We start from the raw sequence: 23455 nt of genomic DNA on the forward strand, positions 1-23455 counted from the left end.
TTTTGGATACAAATCTTTTATCAGATGTATTTTATGGAAATATTTTCTTTCAGTCTATGCCTTGATTTTTTATTCTCTTAACATTGTCTTTCACAGAGCAGAAGTGTTCAATTTTGATGAAGTGTAACATCATTTTTTTCTTTCATGGCTCATTCTTTGGGTGTTATATCTAAAAGCTCATTGCCATACCCAAAGTGACCTAGATTTTCTCTTACATTTTCTTCAGGAAAGTTATTGCAATTTAGATTTAGACTTATGATCCATCTTTGGTGAATTCTGTCAAAGGTATAAGGTTTTGTTCACATACATTTTTTTAGCATATGGATGTCCAGTTGTTCCGGCACCATTTGTTGAAAAGCCTAGACTTTTTCCATTGAATTGCTTTTGCTCCTTTGTCAAACATCAGCTGGTCATATTTGTGTGGGTCTCTGGGCTCTCAGTTCTCCTCCATTGACATATTTGCCTAATCTTTTGCAAATACCACATGGTATTGATTATTGTAGCTTAATAATAAGTCTTAAAATTGGGTAGCACAAGTCATGACACATTTTTCTTCTTCTTCTTAAATACTGTATTGGCGATTTTAGATTTTTTGCTTTCATATACACTTTAGAATCAGTTTGTCAATATCTATAAAATAGCCCCCTGAGATTTTTAGAGATTTTGTTGAATCTATACTTCAAAATGGAAGAACTAACATCTTAGCAATATTGAGACTACCAATCCATCTCCTTTTTCATTTAGATCTTCTTTGATTTATTTCATCACAGTTTTATAATTCCCTGTCAGATTTATACACATTTTGTATTTTGCTTTGGTACTATTTTAAATGGTATTTTGATTATTATTATTATTATTTCAAATTCCAATTGTTCATTGTCAGTGTATAGGAAAACAATTGATTTCTATGTTAACCTTGTTTCTTATGATCTTGCTATACTCACTTATTAGTTCCAGGAGGATTTTTATCAGTTGTTTGGGATTTTCTACATAGACAAATCATGTCATCTGCAGGCAACTAAGCTTTTATTTTCTTCCTTCCCAACCAGTATACTTTATTTGCTTTTCTTGTCTTATTGCACTAGCTAGGACTTCCAGTATGATGTTGAATAAGACTGGTCAGACAGGATATTTTTTGCCTTGTCCCTGATCTTAGGGGAAAGTATGCAGTTTGTCACCATTGAACACTATGCTAGCTGCAGGTTTCTGTAGATGTTCTTCATTAAGTTCAGGAGGTTCCCTTCTTGTTCTAGTTTGCTGAGGATTTTTATCATGAATGAATGTTGGATGCTGCCAAATGCTTATTCTGCATCAATTGATAAAATCATATCATTTTTATTCTTTAGACTATTTACTAATGTTCATCGATTTATTTTCAAGGGTTCAACCAGCCTTGCATACCTGGAATAAATCCCATTGGTCATAGTGTAAAATTTTTATGTACTGTGATAGTGAAGTTCATTTGTCATCTTGGCTAGGTTATGGTGTCCAGTTGTTTTGTCAGGCAAGTGCCGGCCTGATTGTTATTGTGAGTCTAGTTCATGGATTAAAATCATTAGTCAGTTGATGGCATCTGTGCTAGTTTGGATATATTATGTCCTGCCAAAAGCCATATTCTTTGATGTAGTCTTGTGGGGACAGATGCATTCCTGTTGATTAGATTGGAATTCTTTGAGTGTTTCCATGGAGATGTGACTCAATCAACCGTGAGTGAAACATTTTATTGGATAATTTCCATGGAAGTGTCACCTTATCCATTCAGGGTGGGTGTTAATTGGATCATTAGAGTTGTACAAAGGAGTTCACAAACAAAAGGACCTCAGAGCAACTGAGAGTGACATTTTGAAGAGGACCTGCAGCTAAGAGAGGACAAAATGCCCCAAGAGCAACATTTTGGAGAACACCATTTTGAAACACATCCTGGGAGCAAAAGGATGACAGCTACATGCCTTTTGAGCTAACAGAGGTTTTCCAGATGCCAGTGGCCATCCTCCAGTAAGGTGTACTTTGTTGATGCCTTATCTTGGACACTTTGTAGCCTTAAGACTGTAACTGTGTGGCCAAATGGACCCCCTTTATAAAAGCCAATCCATTTCTGGTGTTTTGCAAAATGGCAGCATTGGCAAACCAGAACAGCATCTATGGCTGATTACATCTACAATAAATAAAGGAGATTGGCTTCAGCAGAGACAAGTCTCATCCATTCCGTTGAAGGCCTTAAAGGGAGAACTGAGAATTTCAGCAATCAGAAAGAAGAATGCCTATCTCTAATAAGGCCAGCTTATTTATAATTTTAAATAATCTAAGTCAACTTTCGCATATAGTGCAGATATCTTGTAATAGGATACCCTCAATTCCTCCCTTCTGTCCATTACAAAACTGCTGTCATTCATTTCACTTACCCATATGCTATAATCACCCAATACATTGTTGCTATTATAACTTTTAAAAATACTTTGCTTTATATCAGTTAATAATAGAAAACTAAACCATGCTATTTTATCTTTTTTTAAATTTCTTTCCTGGCACTCTTCCTTTCTTCATGTAGATCCATGTTTCTGACCTATATCATTTTTCCTCTCATTGAAGAACTTTTAACATTTCTTGCAGGTTAGGTCTGCTGATGATGAATCCCTCAGTTTTTTGTTTTTCTGAAAAAGTCTTTATTTCTCCTTCACTTTTGAAGGATAATATCACTGGTCATAGAATTCTAGGTTGGTTCATTTTTTCTTTTAACGCTTTATTGTACTTCACTCTCTTCTATCTCTCATAGTTTTTGACCAGAAGTCTGATGTAATTCTTGTCCTTGTTCCTTATATGTGTTCCACCCCATTCCCCTCATCTTCTTTCAAGAATTTCTCTGTCTTTGTTTTTCTGTGGTTTGAATATGATATTCCTAAGTGTAGATTTTTGGTATTTATCCTATCAGCATTATCTAGGCTTCCTGAATCTGTAGCTTGGTATCTGTTATTAATTTGGGGAAATTCTCCAACATTATTACTTCAAATATTTCTTCTGCTCCATTGCTTCATTTCTCACTTATAATATTTCAAAACACATATGTTAACACCATTTTAAATTGTCCTAAAGTTTTTGGATATTCTGGCCTTCTTTTTTCTTCACTTATTTTCTCTTTACATTTCAGTTTAGGAAATTTCTATTGACCTATCCTCAAGTTCACTGATTCTTCCCTTGGCCCTATCCAGTCTCCTAATCAGCCTTAGTTTTTTATTTCTAGAATAATTGTCTTTATTCTTTTCTGTGTTTTCCATCTCTCTGCTTATGCCACCCATATCTTTTCAAATATTGTCAACTTTTTCCATTAGAGCCCTTATCATAGTCATCATAAATTTTTAATCCCCTGTCTAAAAATTCGAACGTATGTGTCATTTCAGAATCTGGTTCTGATGCTTGACTTGTCTCTTCTTTCTATTTTTTCTTGCTTTGTATCATGCCTTGTAATTTTTTGTGGCTGTTGTTGAAAGCTGTACGTGCTGTATCAGATAACATGGGCTGAGGTAAGTAGGCTTCGGTGTGAAGTGTGATGATCATCTGGCTAGGCATGGGGCTGTGTTTAACTTCTGCTGTAGTTGTGGGTGCTGGAGGCTTCAAGTTCCTCTAGTGTCTTTATTTTGTCATCCCTGTTTTCTTTGCATTTCCCTTAGAACTCTTCCTTGGATAAAGTCAGTTTCTTGCAGTTCTTTAAGCTGTAATCCACTGTTATTATATTGGAGCCCTGTTGATGTTGTGGTAAGATGTTGGGGAGGGGCAGTGACTTAGTTTCCTGTCTGCTAAGACAAATACCACACAGTAAGTTGTCTTAAACAATAGGAATTTATTGGTTCATGGTTTCAAAGGCTAGAAGGCTTGCTTCTTAATGGGTTCACTATCCTCTGGCTGGCCAGCAATCCTTGGGTTTCCTTGGCTTTTCTTGTCACATAGAAATGTCACCTACTTTCTCTTCCAGATTCTTTTGACTTGCAGCAGCTTCTCCTCCATGTGACTTTCTCTTCAAAAAGGCTCCAGTGGGAGAACCTAAGCTAGTGGCTAAGAGAGACAGGGCAAAAAAAAACCTCCATGAAAAATACCAGATAAAAGCCAGAAAATGACCCAGAACATCAGTTCCAGTGATGCACCAGCTGGACAAGGTCTGCTAAATCCACAGGGACTGTCCACTTGGTGAAACTGGGAGTCTGCATTCTGAAATGAGTGAGTAAGCCTGCTGAATGTCCAGCAGCCATGCTGCAGTATGGGGAAACCATGGGGTGGTGTTTGGAGGTAGACTAGTTCTTTTTAAAAAAAAACAAAAGAGGCTGCAGATATGGCAGTGAGAACCACACAGTGAAGCATGGCAGGAATGGGCTGTGAGAATGCCTCAATATCTGGAACAGAAGATAGCCTTTTTCACACCTGCTGCTAATTGTCTCAGAACTAGGAAGGCAAAAGTGAGCCAAAAGGGGAAAAAAACCATGCCCCTTGCAGCTGTCTTCTCAGTGGGCTGGGAACACTCCTGCCTGGCACTGGAGCCACAGCCCAGACCTGCACCACAAAACCCAGTGTGACAGGAAGTGTTTCCAGCAACAGTCACACATGCCACAATATCAGGCATGGACAGCAGCCTTTCACACACCCATGGCTAATTGTCCTGGAACTGAGAAGGTGGAGCTGTACAAAAAGGGGGAAATTAACACACCCCATACAGCCATACTTACAGCAGGCTGGGAACGCACCTACATGGCCCGGTGGCCCAGAACTTCCCTTGAGGGATGGCATGCATTTGTGACATAGCACAACCTTCCCTCATCAGAGGCCCTAGAAGGGCACGGCCTGGGAGAGGGACCCACTCGGAAATCCCAGGGACTGTATGCCAATACCAAGGACTTGTGGGTCAGTGGCAGAGATAATCTGTGGTGAGACTGAAATGAAGGTTTAGACTCTTGAAACAGCCTTAAATCTCCAGGAACACCTGTGAGGTTTGATTACTAAAGCTGCTCTCCCTCCCTAACCACTCAGACACACGCCCCACATTCAGGGCAGACAGCACCACCAACACACCCAAACTTGGTGCACCAATTGGACCCCACAAGAATCAGACCCCCACACACCACAAAGACAAAGTTCAGGAGAACTGACTTGAGGGGAATAGGTGACTCATGGATGCCATCTGCTGGTTAGTTAGAGAAAGTATACACCACCAAGCTGTAGATCTGACAAATTAGAGATTGGTGTTTCAATAATCCTTCATATCCTAAAAGAACCCTATCAAGTAAAGCAAATGCCAAGAGGACAAAAACAACAGAAAATTTTAAAGTATATGAAAAGAACAGACAATATGGATAACCCAAACCCAAACACCCAAATCAAAAGATCAGAGGAGACACAGTACTTGGTGCAATTAATCAAAGAACTAAAGACAAACAATGAGAGCATGGCACAGGACATAAAGGACATGAAGAAGACCCTAGAAGAGCATAAAGAAGAAATTGCAAGAGTAAATGAAAAAATAGATGATCTTATGGAAATAAAAGAAACTGTTGACCAAATTAAAAAGATTCTGGATACTCATAGTACAAGACTAGAGGAAGCTGAACAATGAATCAATGACCTTGAGAGCCACAGAATGGAAAATGAAAGAAAAAAGAAAGAAGGGGGAAAAAATTGAAAAAATTGAAACGGACCTCAGGGATATGATAGATAAAATAAAACATCCAAATATAAGACTCATTGGTGTTCCAGAAGGGGGAGAGAAGGGAAAAGGTCTAGAAAGAGTATTCAAAGAAATTGTTTGGGAAAACTTTCCAAATATTCTACACAATATAAATACACAAAGCATAAATGCCCAGCAAACTCCAAATAGAATAAATCCAAATAAATCCACTCCAAGACATATTCTGATCAGACTGACAAATACTGAGGAGAAGGAGCAAGTTCTGAAAGTAGCAAGAGAAAAGCAATTCACTATATACAAAGGAAACAACATAAGACTAAGTAGTGACTACTCAGCAGCCACCAAGGAGGCAAGAAGGCAGTGACATGACATATTTAAAATTCTGAGAGAGAAAATTTCCAATCAAGAATACTTTATTCAGCAAACTTCTCCTTCAAATTTGAGGGAGAGCTTAAATTTTTCACAGACAAACAAATGCTGAGAGATTTTGCTAATAAAAGACCTGCCCTACTTCAGATACTAAAGGGAGCCCCACCAACAGAGAAACAAAGAAAGGAGAGAGAGATATGGAGAAAGGTTCAGTACTAAAGAGATTCAATATTGGTTCATTAAAGGACAATAAGAGAGAGAGGGAAAAATTATATCTGACAAACATAAACCAAAGGATAGGTTGGCTGATTCAAGAAATGCCTTCACAGTCATAACGTTGAATGCAAATGGTTTAAATTCCCCAATTAAAAGATACAGATTGGTAGAATGGATCAAAAAACATGAACCATCAATATGTTGCATACAAAAGACTCATCTTAGACACAGCGACACAAAGAAATTGAATGTGAAAGGATGGAAAAATATTTCATGTAAGCTACAGCCAAAAGAAAGCAGGAGTAGCAATATTAATCTCAGATAAAATAGACTTTAAATGCAAGGATGCTATGAGAGACAAAGAAGGCCACTATATACCAAAAAAGGGGGCAATTCAACAAGAAGAAATAACAATCATAAATGTTTATGCACCCAATCATGGTGCCACAAAACACATGAGACAAACACTGGCAAAACTAAAGGAAGCAATGGATGTTTCCACAATAATTGTGGGAGAATTCAACACATCACTATCTCCTATAGATAAATGAACCAGACAGAAGACCAATAAGGAAATTGAAAACCTAAACAGGCAGATAAATGACTTTGATTTAACAGACATATATAGAACAACAGACATATATAGAACATTGCATCCCAAGTCACCAGGATACACATTCTTCTCTAGTGATCACGGAACTTTCTCCAGGATAGACCATATTCTAGGACATAAAACAAGCCTCAATAAATTTAAAAAAATTGAAATTATTCAACACACATTCTCTGACCACAATGGAATACAATTAGAAGTCAATAACCATCAGAGAGTTAGAAAATTCACAAACACCTGGAGGTTAAACAACACACTCCTAAAATAAATGGTTTACAATGTGGAATGTGAACTAGGAGTAAAGAGCAATTAATGAAGGGGGAATGATAACCCAATAAGAACATATATGCTATCGTGGGTAAATTTAACATTCTGGGAATGCCCAGGAATGACTGTGGTTTGTTAATTTCTGATGGGTATGGTAGGAACAAGTTCACAGAAATGTTGCTATATTAGGTTATTTTCTTGGGGTAGCATAGGAACATGTTGGACTCCCTTGTTATAGCTGGTTTGAAATTTTTTTTATTGTATTTTTTTAATTTTTTTATATATTTGATTTTTTTTAAAAAAAAAGAGTTAATTTAAAAAAAATGAAAAAAATATGCAGAGTCCTCTTGAATTGGTGGAGAATGCAGGGGTGTTGAGCTCACCCACCTCGATGGTTGCTGATGTGCTCACAGATACAGGGGACTGGTGGTTTGACAGGCTGAGCCCTCTACCACAGGACTTGCCCCTGGGAAGACTGTTGCTGCAGAGGAGAGGCTAGGCCTCCCTACAGTTGTGCCTAAGAGCCTCCTCCGAAATGCCTCTTTGTTGCTGAGATGTGGCCCTCTCTAGCTAAGCCAACCTGGCAGGTGAAATCACTGCCCTCCCCCCTAAGTGGGATCTGACACCCAGGGGAGTGAATCCCACTGGCAACGTGGTATATGACTGCTGGGGAGGAATCTAGACCCGGTATTGTGGGATGGAGAACATCTTCTTGACCAAAGGGTGATGTGAAAGGAAATGAAATAAGCTTCAGTGGCAGAGAGATTCCAAAAGGAGCCGAGTGGTCACTCTGGTGGGCCCTCGTATGCACAATATAGACAACGCTTTTTAGGTTCTGATGAATTGGAATAACTAGCAGTAAATACCCAAAACTATCAAACTGCAACTCAGAACCCATGAATCTTGAAGACAACTGTATAAAAATGTAGCTTATGAGGGGTGACAGTGTGATTGGGAAAGCCATATGGACCACACTCCCTTTTGTCTAGTTTATGGATGGATAAGCAGAAAAATGGGGGAAGAAAAAAAAAAGGCACCCAGTGTTCTTTTTTACTTTAATTGTTCTTTTTCACTTTAATTTTTATTCTTATTATTTTTGTGTGTGTGGTAATGAAAATGTCAAAAATTAATTTTGGTGATGAATGCACAACTATATAATGGTACTGTAAACAACTGAATGTATACTTTGTTTTGTATGACTGCATGGTATGTGAATATATCTCAGTAAATATGAATTTTTAAAAAAAGTCTCCAGTAATAGGAATAAGGTCCAATCTCATTTAGTTGGGCCACATATTCATTAAAAATAACATCTTCAAAAGGTCCTGTTTACAATGGGTTCATATGCATACGAATGGATTAAGAACATGTGCTGTACCCACTGCACAAGGTATATAAATCAACCTAACACAAGGAGCATTCTATAATCTTATGATTAAATCTCACTCCTTTAGTGTGTAACTGTGTCCCTGTGCTGTGACCTTCACAAACGTTTATTAGATTTTTTTGTTCCACCCTTAAGTAAGATAAGAAAGCTAAAAGGGGCTGGAGTTGGGGAAATGCCCATCCCCGAGGTTGGTTATTCTCTGGAAAAGTATTTTTCCCTGGACAGTAGGCCTTTAATGAGAACATTCTGGTTATATTTCAAAATGGTTACCTTTTATGCCCCCTGCCAGAGCCATGAGGAGGTCTTTCTTGGCTCTTCACCATGATAAACTGGTGCATTGCCTAGAGGTAAAACTAACAAAAGTGTGGGGGCTTCCTAAAAGAACAACTACTAGAAGTCTTTCACTCTTTGCTAGTCCACACTCAGCCTCTGGCAATTCTTCAAAATTACCATTTAAGTATTCCCACAAATTTATATTCTGGTGGCTTCTGCTCTAAGCAGAATCTCAGCTGTGACAATCTTGATTCACCCAACTCTCTAGGTTTTAGGGTAGCAATTTGTTTTGCGACTTCAGTTCTCTGAAAGCTCTAAGAAATGTTGACTTTCAGTTTTTTCAGCTTCTCACTTGTTGTAAAGATGAGAGTGATGTTTTCCAGCTCTTTATTTGTCAGGGCTGAAAGCAGAAACCACCTCTTTCATTTTTTTTTTTTTTTATTATTTTTTTTATTTTATTTTGAAATAAATTCAAAGTTACATGAATAGTTGCAAAAACAATACTAGCCCCATACACAGAATTCCATCATACCCTGACCTCCCTCCCCCGATAGCTCAATCCACCAACTTTAACATGCTGTCACATCGCTATTTCTTTCCCTCCCTGTCATCCATCATCTATTTCTCTGTCTTCTGAACATATGAGTTAGCTGCACACATCCTTGAACATACACTATAATTCACATATGTACTTCCCATGAACAAGAACATTCTTTTACGTAATTCCATTAAGCGCAGCTAAGAAGTATAAGAGATTCAACAATGATACAATGCTTACATTCTATATTTCCTTTTCCTTATGTCTCAACTGTGTCCCTGTGAGCCACCTGTCCTCCACCCTCCAATACCATCCAAGTTCATCCTTGGCATTCAATTGTGTGTCTTTCATTTTTATATTCCAAGTTTAAACAGAGTTCAGAACATAGCAGCTTGGTAGACCTGAAGAAAGCTGTTTTGTTAAGTCAAGGCTAAAATTGCTGGGATATAAGGGAATGAAACTTGAGCAGTTTATGGGCACAGACTTAGTGCACGTATGTGAATGGGCTGTGAGAGTTCCATCAAAAGTACGAAGATTGTGGAGACCTTGACCAGAATCTGGCTTCAGAAAAGTTGTGGGCTTTTGGTGCAAGCTACTGCTACTTCATCTGGAGTGCCAATGGTGTTTCCTAAACAGGTATAAGCTGAGGCAAATATTTGACCAAAGGGAAACGAATGTTTGCATAGCATTTGCTGGCAAACAACATGCTTGCAATATTTTCAAAGCATCTGAACTCCCCATGTTCTACATAACACTAGTGAAATTCTAATTTAAAACTGCTGGTACCAAGCCTAGATGGGAAGAAATAGATTGGCTTTCCTGAATTCATTTTCTATCTAGAGCTAAGGAAAAAACTGTGTAAACTCAAACCTTGAATTCGGGTGGCTTACCCAAATTCTATAAAGATAAATATGCCAAAATAATTTTAAGTGGGTTTCAAAGTTCTACAATTAATAATGGTGGACATTCAGATATTGCCTGTGATTTGAGAGATAGTATTTCCAAAAATTCAGGAATTAAGACTTTAAAGCAAAGCAGATCATGAATTAGATATATTAAAGGCATGCCAGGTAGGACAATAATTCAGTCCAGGCCTGAGGTATATATTGATCAGAAAGATGTAGATAGATAAGTCTTGTTTGTGTAGTAGATGTTTTTATCAAATATAGAACTCCCACATAATTAAGAATATGTTAAATAAATAAATGCCTATATCAACTATCAAAGAAAAAATAAAAGTAACCCAAACTTAATGCATGTAGGCCTGCATGAACTTAAGAAAACCATAAAATAAGAATCAGATTAAACTATTATAAACTCAGACTTTTTTTTTGAGAGATTAAAGAGTAGAGGCATATGTCGCTATTATAGAAAATAAGCAAATATATTACTCAAAGCCTGGAACATTCTGATACTGAGGAGAAACAGTGTCTTCAGGAAAGTAGGTCAAAGAAATGGGTCCTCAGAGCACAAGCTTCAGAAATATGAATACAGGATCCAGTTCCAGAATGCACTCAAGGTGATCGTACAGTTGAGACAAACTTGGGATAAAAGGGCCTAAAACTCCACAGCAAGTATCTATGAATAGGGTTAATAGAGAGCTAGGTTATTATCTCAACTAACCCTTTGTTTTACAATAAAGGAAGTTTCCCCTAATTTCCTTAATAGTATCAAAGAGGTGATAAATTATTAAGGAAATAGCAAGTCAAAAATCTAAGGGAGGAGGGAAGAAGATGGCAGCATAGAGAGGAGTGGAAGCTAGTTTGTCCCCCTGGAACAACTAATAAACAACCAGAAACAATTAATAAATAATCTGGAATAACTGTGGGGGGATAAATGTGACTGTCTACTCATCATACACCAACCTGAAATGGAAGGAATGCCTGAGATCACAGCATAAAATCTGTAAGTAAAAACTTCAGATCCAAGCCAGAAGCCCCCTCCCCCATGGCCTGAACTGCAAAGCCTAGCTATGATAGAGAGCAGCTCTCTCTGAGTGAGTGAATATAGCTCAGCTGAGCACCAACTGGGGTTTAATTAACAAATGTGGACTGCTCAATACAAGCTATGAATCCCCAACAAGCAGACAGAGACTTTTGGTGATGACTGACCTTGGAGAGCCAGAGGGTGGCTGCAGACTTGCCCTGAAGGTGGCTTTAGGTCACTTTTTTGGCTCAATGGAGAAAGCCTCAGCCATTTTCAGTTCCCAGTGCTGTGACCCAGACAAGGTTGGAGATAACACAGGCAGAGAGACTATTCAAATGTAAATGACCTCTCCCTAGAGGCTGTATCTTACCTAAGAGGAGGAAGGTGGTGCCAAGCTCTACTACCCACCTTCCATTCAGAACCAGACCCCAGAGCCTGGGGGAAAACAGCCACAGGCACACCTCCTTAGTCAGGAGCTACAGGCTGACAAGTGCCACCTGCTGGGTAGAAAAGCACAGTGACTTGAGGCCTCACAGGGTGTACCAATCTTCAAAGACACCCTCAGGGAAACCAAATACTACTGCCTCCTTCTGAGACCTGAGCCTGTTCTGGTCTGGGAAAACCTGATTGGGGAAACCAAGGAAACCATATGCCTAGACAACTGAAAACTACAACCTACACTAACAGAAACAAAGTTATGGCCCAGTCAAAGAAAAAACTTACACTTCAACTAAGATACAGAAATTTAAACAACCAATGCTAAATCAATTCAAAAAGTTTAGGGAAGATATGGCAAAAGAAATGAAGTATACAATGAAAACACTGGGTGTGCAGAAGGTAGAAATCAAAAGTTCAAAAAACAACTGGCAGAATCTATGGAAATGAAAGGCACAACACAAGAGATGAAAGACACAATGGACACTTACAATAGCAGATCTCAAGAAGCAGAAGAAAACACTCAGGAACTGGAGAACAACACACCTAAAAGCTTACACACAAAAGAACAGATAGAGAAAAGAATGGAAAAATATGAGCAACATTTCTGGGAATTGAAGGACAACATGAAATGCAGGAATGTACATGTCACTGGTGTCCTAGAAGGAGAAGAAAAGGGAAAAAGGCCAGAAGCAATAATAGAGAAAATAATCAATGAAAATTTCCCATCTCTTATGAAAGACATAAAATTACAGATCCAAGAAGTGCAATGTACCCCAAACAGAATAGATCTGAATAGGACTATGCCAAGACACTTAATAATCAGATTATCAAATGTCCAAGATAAAGAGAGAATCCTGAAAGCAGCAAGAGAAAAGTGATCCATCACAAACAAGGAAGCTTGATAAGACTATGTGCAAATTTCACAATAGAAACCATGGAGGCAAGAAGGAAGAGGGGTGATATATTTAAGACACTGAAAGAAAAACCACCAACCAAGAATCCTGTATCCAGCAAAACTGTCCTTCAAATATGAGGGAGAGCTGAAAATATTCTCTGACAAACAGACAGTGACAGAGTTTGTGAACAAGATACCTGCTTACAGGAAACACTAGAGGACACACTGCAGACAGAAAGGAAAAGACAAGAGTGAGAGGATTGGAAAACAATTTTGGGAGATAGCAGCACAGCAATGTAAGTACACTGAACAAAGATGACTGTGAGCATGGCTGAAAGAAGAAGGTTAGGAGCATGTAGGACACCAGAACAGAAGATGAAAGATAAAGGCTGGGACTGTATAACTCAGTGAAACTTAGGGTGCTCAATAATTGTAATAAAAGGTACAAATATGTTTTTACATGAGGTAGAACAAATGAATGTCAACATTGCAAAGTATTAAAAATAGGGTGAGATTGGGGGGGAAATACAATCAATGCAAACTAAAGACTATAATTAACAGAAACATTGTATTACACTTCCTTTAATATAACAAAGGCAATATATCAAAGCTAAATGCATATGATGAGGGTGGGCAACGGGGTGGTTATGGGACTCCTGGCATTGGTGATATTGTCTCTTTATTCTACTCTAGTTTAATGCTATCATTCCTTTTGTTGCTTCCTAGCTGTCATGTTTTTCTTCTCTCTCTCTTTCTTTTTTCTTTTTCTTTTCTCTCTCTACCTTCTTTGACTCTTCCTCCTTCTTTGTTGAAGAAATGGAGATGTCCTTATATAGATAGTGGTGATGGTGGTGAATACATAAATACGTGACTATACAGGGAACCAACAATTGTTTACTTAGAATGGAATGTACGGTGTGTGAACAAACCCATCTTTAAAAAAAATAGATTGATGAAGAAACCTTGAGGGCACTATGTTGAGTGAAATAAGACAGACACATAAGGACAAATATTGCAGGGTCTCACTGATATGAACTAATTATAATATGTAAATTCATAGACATGAAATATAAGTTACCAGGATATAGAACAAGGCTAAAGAATTGGGAACAGTTGCTTATTATGAGCAGAATGTTCAACTAGGGTGAACTTAAACATTTGGAAATAGACAGAGGTGACAGTAGCACATTGTGAGAATAACTAACAGTGTTGAATGGTCTGAGAAGGTGGTGGAAAGGGGAAGCTCAGAATCATGTATGTCACCAGAAGGAAAGTTGGAGGTTAAAAGACGGGAATGTATAAAACAGTGAATCTTGTGGTGGACAATGTCTGTGATTAACTGTACAGCTATTAGAAATCTCTCTCATGAACTAGAACAAATGTTTGACACTATAACTAGAAGTTAATAATAGAGGGGCATATAGGAAAAAATATATATACCTATTGCAAACTATGTACTACAGTTAGTAGTATTTTAACATTCTTTCATCAACAGTGACAAACGTACTATAACAAAACTATGAATCAGTAATGGAAGGGGGGTGGTTAGGGGTATGGGAGGATTTGAGTTTCCTTTTTTTGTCTTTATTTCTTTTCTGGAGTAATGAAAATGTTCTAAAAATTGAAAAACAAATGTGGTGATGGATACACAGCTGTATGATGGTGCTGTGGGCCATTGATCGTACACTTTGGATCTTTGGATAATTGTATGGTATGTGAACAATCTCAATAAAAAAAAAATCTAAGGGAGCTATATGATAAACATCAAAGCCACATTTGCCACAGAGAGCAAAGATGAACATTGATGTTATGAATTGAATCATGTCCCCTACAAAGACATGCTCAAGTCCTATCTCCCAGTCCTGCAGATGTGAATTCATCTGTAAATCAGATCTCTGAAGATCCTATTAAGATAAGGCCAAACTGAGTCAGGGTGGGCTTTAGTCCAGTATGACCAGAGTCCTTATAAGACAGGAAATTTGGACATAGTCTCAGGAGTAGGTACCAGAAGAAGACAGATGACCATGAGATGGAGGCAGAGATTGAGTTATGGATTGCTGTCAAGGCACCATGAGAATGTCACAGATGTTGGAGAAGGCACGGCCTGCTGACACCTTGATTTTGGACTTCAAGCCCCAATAACTGTGGGATAATAAATTCCTGTTGCTGAAGCCAACTAGTCTATTGTATTTTTTATGGTAGTCTTGACAATCTAAGACAATTGGTTTCATGGGCTTAAGGGTCAAAAGATATTACAATCAAAGCCCAACCATGGCCATGATGAGGAGCCCAAAAGAAGAGCCTCCCCACATTAATCTAGGGCCTCAAAGTAAGTAAGAGTAAAGTCAAAATAGAACTAAACCTGTCCCCACCCTGCACATCCAGGAGACTGCAAGAAGTGTTGTCTCAGTACTAATCCAAACAGGGCAAAAAAATCCTTAATGATTATGACTATGCTCCAGCCTACATGGTTGATAAAGCCTCAAACTAGTCTAGACCCTATAGACCTGGTAGAATCATATGCAAATTCTCAATAGTGAAGTATAATTTCTTATTCTGCCTTAAATTGTGCCCACAAATAATGTTACAATGACAATGAATAGCACACAATAAAGAAAGCCAAGCACATTCCTCAAACCTAATGTTGAGGGAAAGAAGCCAGATACAAAAGAGTACAAATTGTGTGCTTTTATTTACATAAAATAAAAAGGAAATAGATAATACTAATCAATGTTAGAAGTCAGGAGGCAGTAATGACTGGAAAGAGACATAAGAAGGGTTTCTGAGATGTCAGAAAAGTTCTGTTTCTTGAACTGAATGCTGACCATGTGGCTCTGTTTGGTTTGTGAAATTTTATTAAGCTGCACCCTTATAATACATATACTTTTCTGTATGTATATTATATTTTAATAATTTTTTAAAAGGCTGAGCAGAGCCAGGAGAAACAAGAGGCAATGCAAACAGACCCATAAAGAGTTGGCTACTAAAAGGAGCAAAAGTGTAAAGAACTTTTTTCTCACTGTGCTTAAAGAAATTTTTAAAAGCTTGAAAATATCTACCATGTGGTAGACAGCATCAAAACTGGTGTGCAAAGATCCCCACCTCCTGGCATTTCTGTCCTTGTGCAATGCCCTCCTCTTTTTGTCTGGGCTAGACCTAATGAAAAGAATATGGCAAAATGATGGGATGTCAGTTTCAAGATTGTCATAAAAATACTTTTACTTTGGTCTTGCTCACCCTCTATTTGCTCAAAGCTCTCTCTCTTTCTTTCAAAGCTCTTCCTCCAGAGGAAGCAAATTGCTATAAGTAGCCCTATGGAAAGGCCAAGGGGCAAGAAAGTGATGTTTCCAGTCAACAGGCAGCAAGACCTATGAATGATTGCGCGATCTTGGATGCAGATCCCTCCACCCATTCAAGACTTGAGATGACTACGGTTCCAGCCAAAACTTGATTCCAACCTTATGAGAGACCCTGAGTCAGAAGCACCCAGCTAGGCCACAACCAGATTCCTGACCCACAGAAATTATGAGATGATTGTTGGCTGCATATTATTGGAGTGTCTTTATGCATTTTATTGTGAGAGTCTTTGTGATGTCATTTGTTACCTTTTCAGAACATTTGATTGTATGTTTTGGACAGAATGGCTGAACATAATTTGAAAAAGGAAATAGATTTCAGAGTATTTGCAGGTTTGGATTCAAAGTGGCCTTTGGAATTATTTTTATTAATGGACTATACTGATACATCTCATGGCCTTAGTGGACAAAGTCTACTACTCAGCAGTGGTCCTAAAAAAAAAAAAAAAAAAAAAAGCAGTGGTTGCTATTGGGTTAACAACCTCACAAAGATGGCAGTAAAACTGTCCTGATAGATTCCTGAAGTTTTGCCCTAAAAAAAAGCCAAATCATGGATTAAGAGAAAAAAAAAAAAAAAGTTGGGGAATGTCCACTCTTTGATGTGTCTTCCAAGTATCAGGAATACCACCAGCATAAAATTCCTAGCCTCCTTCTTCCCCCTCAATCAGTTTTCCCAGGGAGAAGGAGTAACTTAACCTGTGTTGCTATTTCCAGGAGAAGAAACTGGGTATGCACAACTCAGGCCTTTCTCCCTTCTCTAGGGAGCAGTCTTTCTACAGCTCCTCCATGCTACCAGTGATACAGGGGTAGATTCTCTCTCTGCAGAGGGAGGCCTGCCCTGGTCCAGCACCTTCTCCTACATGGTAATATGTGTATTACAGTGTTCAGTGTAAGGAAGGCTACTTGCCCACGGACATAAATTGCATACTCCAATATCAATTTTTTTGGTAATAAAGATCACACCTTATTTTCATATCTGATTTCCCCTTTCATTCTATTTCCAAGTTGGTTTGGTACTCAGATGGGAAATTTCCCCTAGAATCCCCAATAATATAAAATCATAATCCTGACTACTCAATCTATATATAACAATAACAATGGCAATAATTACAATAACAATATCAAAATAACCGTTAAGTGCTAGTCAACGTGCTATAAGCACCACAAATATTTTCCTTCATTCTTACCACAATCCTGAAAAGTAGGTATTATTATCCCCATTGTTTTTTTGTTTGTTTGTTCATTTGATTTTTTTCTGTGGGAGATGAGGAAACTCAATCAAAAGGTAACATGATGGAGGTCATACAACAAAACTGGGCTCAGGTCATCTCAAATGCTTTCTTGCTCCTATGATGAATCAAGCCACTATCTTTACATTACAGGTCTTTCACCTGCAGCAATGCACAGCTTCCTTCCTCTATGTGCTCTATATTTTATCAGTGTTTTACTATTTAACCTTATATACAATTGGGCAATGCCCAGTAGATTATTAGATGAATTATTGTTTTAGTTTCCCAGTTGTTAAAACCAATACCATACAACAAGGTATCTTAAACAATGGAATTTATTGGCTCACACTTCTAAGGTTAGGAGAAGTCCAAAACTGAGGTGTCAGCAAGGCAATGTTTTCTCCCAAAAGACTATGGCATTCTGGGGCTGGCTGCCAGCAATCCTTGAGGTTCCTTGGCGTTATCATCACAAGGCAATTCACATGGTGGGTGTTTTCCCCTTTCTTTTCTGGGTTTCACTGACTTCCAGCTTCTAGCTGCTTGCCATGGACTCTCTCTGTGGCCTTCTTTATAAGGATTAAGACTTATCATGTTTCTGTTTAGCCACACCTTAACTGAAGTAACCTCATTAAAAGGTCCTAGTTACACCACAGGAATAGATTTAGAATAAGAACTCCAAACTGCCACATTTATAAATATATGTTGTTAACTGCCTACCCAGCACAAACTCTCAAAATAATAGCTAAATTTTCCATTCATTCTATAAACTACTAACTTTTGGCATGAGGCTACCAATATCTGAGACATGGTTTCTAATACTCATAAGGCTTTACTGGATAATGATCAAGATGAGAGAAACTAACATTTGCTGATTGCCTAATAAACACTTTTTACTATGCTAGGTATCTTATATAAATTACCTCATTAAATTCTCAGAATAGCCTGTGAAGTGAGTATTCATCATCTCTCCATATGGTTGGATAAATTCAGTGTAGAAAGGTAAACAGATTTGCCCAAAGTTGTGAAGTCTGTATTTGATATTTCTAAGGGAGAAACAATTCCACATTCCCAAACAGCCTTAAGTTAAGTGAACTAAAATTTTGTGAGGTACATATTATAACTGATGTTATTCAAAACAATTACCAACAGGTTTTGCACCAACACCCACCAAACCCTGACTCCTGTTGTGCCAGTCATTACTTCTTTAGCTGCTGGATTGTGGGAAATTTTGAGAACTACTGTGAAGGGGTGGAGACGTAATATGGAACACTCAGAGAAGTTAGGAAAGCATATATTTACCAGCTGCTTTGGAAGCATTTCAATATGTTAACAACTGTTGCAACTGTACCAGTGCCATCCTGCTAAAAAATAAATCTGGAAATTTTTAAGACTCCAGTCCACAATTATGCAGCAGTACCATCAAGACAAATCACATAAACTAAGTTATAAAGGACAATATGCCCTTCTGAATTCTCAATAATTGTCTGTGACTGTTGCAACATTAGTTCAGCCAAATATAAGATGTAAAACAGTGCTTCTCAAAATTTTAACCCATTCTCCCTACAATGTTTAATAATGCTGTTTTTTCATGTTTTTCTACCACATACAGAATGTTTTGATGAAACATTTCATGCTACTAATTGTGGTACATAGAGTCTCAGTGATCTAATTCATACTGTATTTGACAGCCACTGTCTAAAAGATGCCATATATCATACAAAAAGCACACACTGGGCTTCTTATCAGCACTGAAGAGCTCAGTATATGGCAAGAACCATAAAAATCATAAAAATCACAGATTTTAATGACTTACTGGAATGATATTGTACAATAATTTGATTTTAGTCCTTCTCCTTAATAAATTACTTAAACAAAAGGTGATTTTAAAAGCACCACATTGTTATAATTTAAAATTATATAAAATATAGAGGAGATTTTTTTCATTTCAGTAATAAAACTCTATGTTATGTGTACATGTCATTCTTGGAAAATATTTGAAAATTATGTAAAGAAAAAAGAAAACCTGTGCTAAAATTGTTAACTATATTATGAAACATATATTTTAAGCAGTATCATGGTACAATTTTAACTATAGTTATAAGATTATGTGTATTTGATTAACTTTTAAAGATTATATTAGTTTAAAATAGTCTCAACATAAATATAGACTTTGAAAAGCAGTCTGAATTTCTCAGAGCATAAGTTTCTTTCCTCTTTAGATTTCTACTGATGTGTTTCATTTTATAGATAATTACAAGCTGAGATTATTAAAGTGGATTAGTAATAAAAAGAAGGTAAGGTCAAATATATGTCAGAGTACAGCAATAAAAATATCTCCTGTCTTCAAAACACATATATATATATTATTCCTATATATACTCTTAAATGAATTTGCTTCTCTAAATTTAAAAATATCAATGTATACTGAATAATTATTGTTAATAAACCAGATGATAGGCAATAATTTTGCTTTCCCTTGACATTAATGAAAATATAGCTCATTCCTTTCTCATTGGACCCTGTATGAAATATTATCCTACCAGTCTTAAGAGAAAACATCAGTTTAAAATGCCTCATCTTTGCTATCCCAAGGGAAACATTCTCAAAATGTCAACATCTGGTTTATTCCACAGATAACTAATATTTTAATACATGAACTATTTTGAGTAACTGGAAATAAAATTTTAGACTTGATATTTAATTTTGAGGCTACTCACCACTCCTGGCTTACAGTTGTAATAGCAATGCTTGGAAGTGTCATCAGCGGTAGCGTGGTTGGCCGGGAAATGCCATCTCCCTCGGGAGTCCTTGCCTTTTCACTTTGTCTCTGGGACAGTGGTGGTAACTGTAAGTTGCCTGAACAACACCTTCTCCCTCTCCAGAGGTCAATCCCAAGTGTGTTACTGGAAGAACTGTAGGATTTACTCAAGCTACATTCAAAGTAATCCTTAACATTCTGGAGGAACCACAGGGAAAGAAAAAAGAAGAGAAAGAAAATGAAATTCAAACATTGAAAGTGATGCATTGTAAGGTAAAATAAGAAAGTAGATGATCAAGCTGTCACCCATGAGGTCCTGATTCATTATCTCACAATTGGAGTGTAACATTGTGGTCAATAGCTACAGAGAAAACCAAAAAGGGGGGCTTAAATCTCAACTTTCAGAATAAACATATCAGTTGCATATTCTTGGCTATCTTGATGAATTGTAGATCATATTTGCCAATTATAGCATATGGTGTGGAAGGCTTTTTCTTTTCTTTCTCTTGCTTTCAATTTTTATTTTTTTAATTTGCTAACCTGAAAACTTCTAGTTGAAAATATCTTTTGGAAATCAATGTTATTCTACAACAAGAGAACAAACTAAAAGCTAAAATATAAAGTTCCTTGATCAGTGCATTTTAAAATTAAAATATTATCTCTCTTAGGAAACACAATATTGATAATTATGGGTGATTATGCTACAAAATGTCTTCAAATGTTTCCATGCATGAAATACTTATGAGAAGACAAAAGCATTACCCTGTAAGCCATGACAATAGTTGTTCATTTTCTGTATTTCTTGGTAATCAGGGTTCCTAGTACTGTTGGGAATGGAAGTCCCAAAAAGCCCTGCATGATGTACCATTCATAGCAGGTCAAAGATAGGAAAATGTTCTAGCACTGCAGAAGGCCACTGATAGTAACTTGGAGTTGCAAAGCTGTAATTTTCACTCTCCGCTCTTATTTTAACAGGGATAATGGAAGTTCCACCACCAGGCCAAAGAGTCTCACCTGAAAGTCATTGTGTGGCCCTAAAAATACAGGTCTTTCAGAATAGACTTAGAGAGACTTCGGCCTAGACCTTCTAAGGTTTAAACAAACAAAAGTTCACTTCCCCATACCTGTTCTAGTTCAGACAAAAATAATTAAGTTTGATGGTTCCTTCACCAATATTTGTTGTACACATATTATGCGTTTTGCACTGTGCTACTTACCAAATACACAATAGCAAAAACAGGTATTAGTATCTGTTCTCACAGAATCTATATTTTGGTGATTTATACTTAAATGATCCATACAAAACCACACCATAGTTCACAGTTTGATTATGTAAATCTGGGCATGTAAAGAACGGACATTTTTCAGGGAACCCACAATCCTGATCTGTCAATTGGATATCACTGTTTCTTCATTTCATGCGCTTTTCTTATGGTTTTGGAATACTGTCTATTTTAAATTCAGGAGAACCACCATTCCATAACAGGAAGAAGACAGAACAATCTAGAATATTCCAGAATTTGAAATATTCTGGGGGTGTGTATAGTGTTTTACTGTTTAGTATCCTAATTATTACATTAATTCCATTTAGGCCTAGCACTTATTGCACGTCGTATGTTTTGTGCATATGTGTGTATGTGTGTTAGGAATAAGAGGCTGAAAGGAGAACTTAGTATATATGAGTTTCTCAAAAGACATACAAACTATGCATGAGAGAGAATATATATAGTTTTTCTGAAAGGACTTAAGATCAAATTAAAAGCCATAAATCACACCTATAAACCACTCTAGCCCAAAATATGTATGTAAAGAAAGTAGGTTTTCAGAAGAAGGAAGTTTTGAATATATACTGGTCTGCTGTGCAAAGTGTATCAGAAAACCAAAATAAGGATATCTTTAGCTAAACCAACAAGAGACCACCAATAAAGTTATGGATATTTTTCTCTTTTAGAAAATGAAAATATTACCAACCGGGTTTAAGTTTAGCAAATAAACTAAATGAGTATTTATTTGGTGATTTTATTTAAAAAATAACAAAATCACACCCACCCCAAAATCTCTCCCACACTGACTTGCCAACCTGCTTGAATTTATAGGTTTAAAATCATTCTTTGAATTAAAGGGATCTGTTTCAGAAGACCTTAGTTAACGGAAAATGCACTGCTACAAAAGAACATAATAGAATAGATTTTTAGAATTTCTTAACTACTGAAAATATTAAGATTGTTTTACAAACACTCAATAACCCATGCAGAGTTAGTCATAATTACTTCAAACTCTCTAATTCACATTCATAATGACTTTATATACTACTCCCCTAAAACTATTAACAACCTCAAAGTAAAATCTAATTCAATTAAAACATCTGATTATCAATTACCTACAGTGAATTTGTGGTCTTGGACTGATTTTCCTATTTCAACCACCACAATTGTGGCCAACTCTATAATGCTCATAAGTTCAAAGATTTTGGGGAAAAGAACATTAATTTGAATGTTACTTCTGGAAACCACAATTTTTAAAATGCATCATGTTGCCCAACACAACACTTTGTGTCTTAATTCCAAGGGAAACACTCTACTTTTGGATTACCTCATGTTCCTGGATAATCATTTTTTAAAAAATCAATATTCTTAACAATGTAATTTCAGAAGGTTATTACAAAAAAAGCTAGTGTGAAATCTTGCATCTGAGTAAGAAAAGCTTGTGGAGAAGAGAGAAGAGTAACACCAAAAGGACTGATTTCTTCAGTTTATCCCCATATCAAAACCAAACACTTGGAATGATGGAATTGTTTTGGAAATGGTTGGTGGTGCTGGTAGTACAACATTGTGAATGCAATTTACAGCACTTAAATGTATATCTGAATATAATTAAAAGGGGAAATGTAGATTGTATATATGGTAAGAGATTAAAATTTTTTAAAAAATCCATGTTCCCACAATACACAGTGAATTCTAAGTTAAACCATGGGCTTTAAATAATAACACAATTATAAAAACTTGCTATCATCAATTGTAACAAATATTCCATATCAATGCAAGGTGTTGGTGGTGAGGTAGTATATGGGAATCCTGTATTTTATGCATGATTTTTCTGTAAACACTCAACTTCTCTAATAAAGAAACAAAAGTGGGAAAAAAACCCAACCAAGTTAAGACCAATGAAATGTGCAGGTAGACATGTGGGACCACAAATAGCTGAGGTTCTGTTGTTGTTGTTTTGCTTTGTCTTTTATCTATGTCAGCCATTTGTGGAGTTTGCTCTAGTTTTTTAATTCTTCCAATTAAATCAAGGTGAAAAAATGGGATTAGATATTTCCAAGGACTTCTAGTGTGATACACTTTCCAATTGGGACAAAAGCCAGAGTTTTTCAAACCTTATGAAACCAGAAATGGAGATTACAATAAGCAACAAATGACACTGAGGGCCCCATCATGGTGCTCCATGAGACAAAAATGAAAGTAATTTTGTCTTTGAAAGATGTGGTTTTATCATAGGCAATTACCATCAATTACAGGATAG

The 23455-nt window shown here is 36.9% G+C and overlaps 1 protein-coding gene across 1 annotated transcript in view; it reads right to left on the reverse strand.

Annotated features, from left to right (window-relative positions):
* The window catches only part of PDE4B (phosphodiesterase 4B), a 528481-nt gene that overhangs the window by 501401 nt on the left and 3625 nt on the right, over positions 1-23455 (reverse strand). Inside the window, exon 2 of the mRNA XM_037826990.1 lies at positions 19890-20128. Within this exon, the coding sequence (XP_037682918.1) occupies positions 19890-20128 (239 nt within the window). The remainder of the gene's footprint in view (positions 1-19889; positions 20129-23455) is intronic.

Source organism: Choloepus didactylus, chromosome 2 (assembly GCF_015220235.1).
Source record: "Choloepus didactylus isolate mChoDid1 chromosome 2, mChoDid1.pri, whole genome shotgun sequence".
NCBI lineage: Eukaryota > Metazoa > Chordata > Mammalia > Pilosa > Megalonychidae > Choloepus > Choloepus didactylus.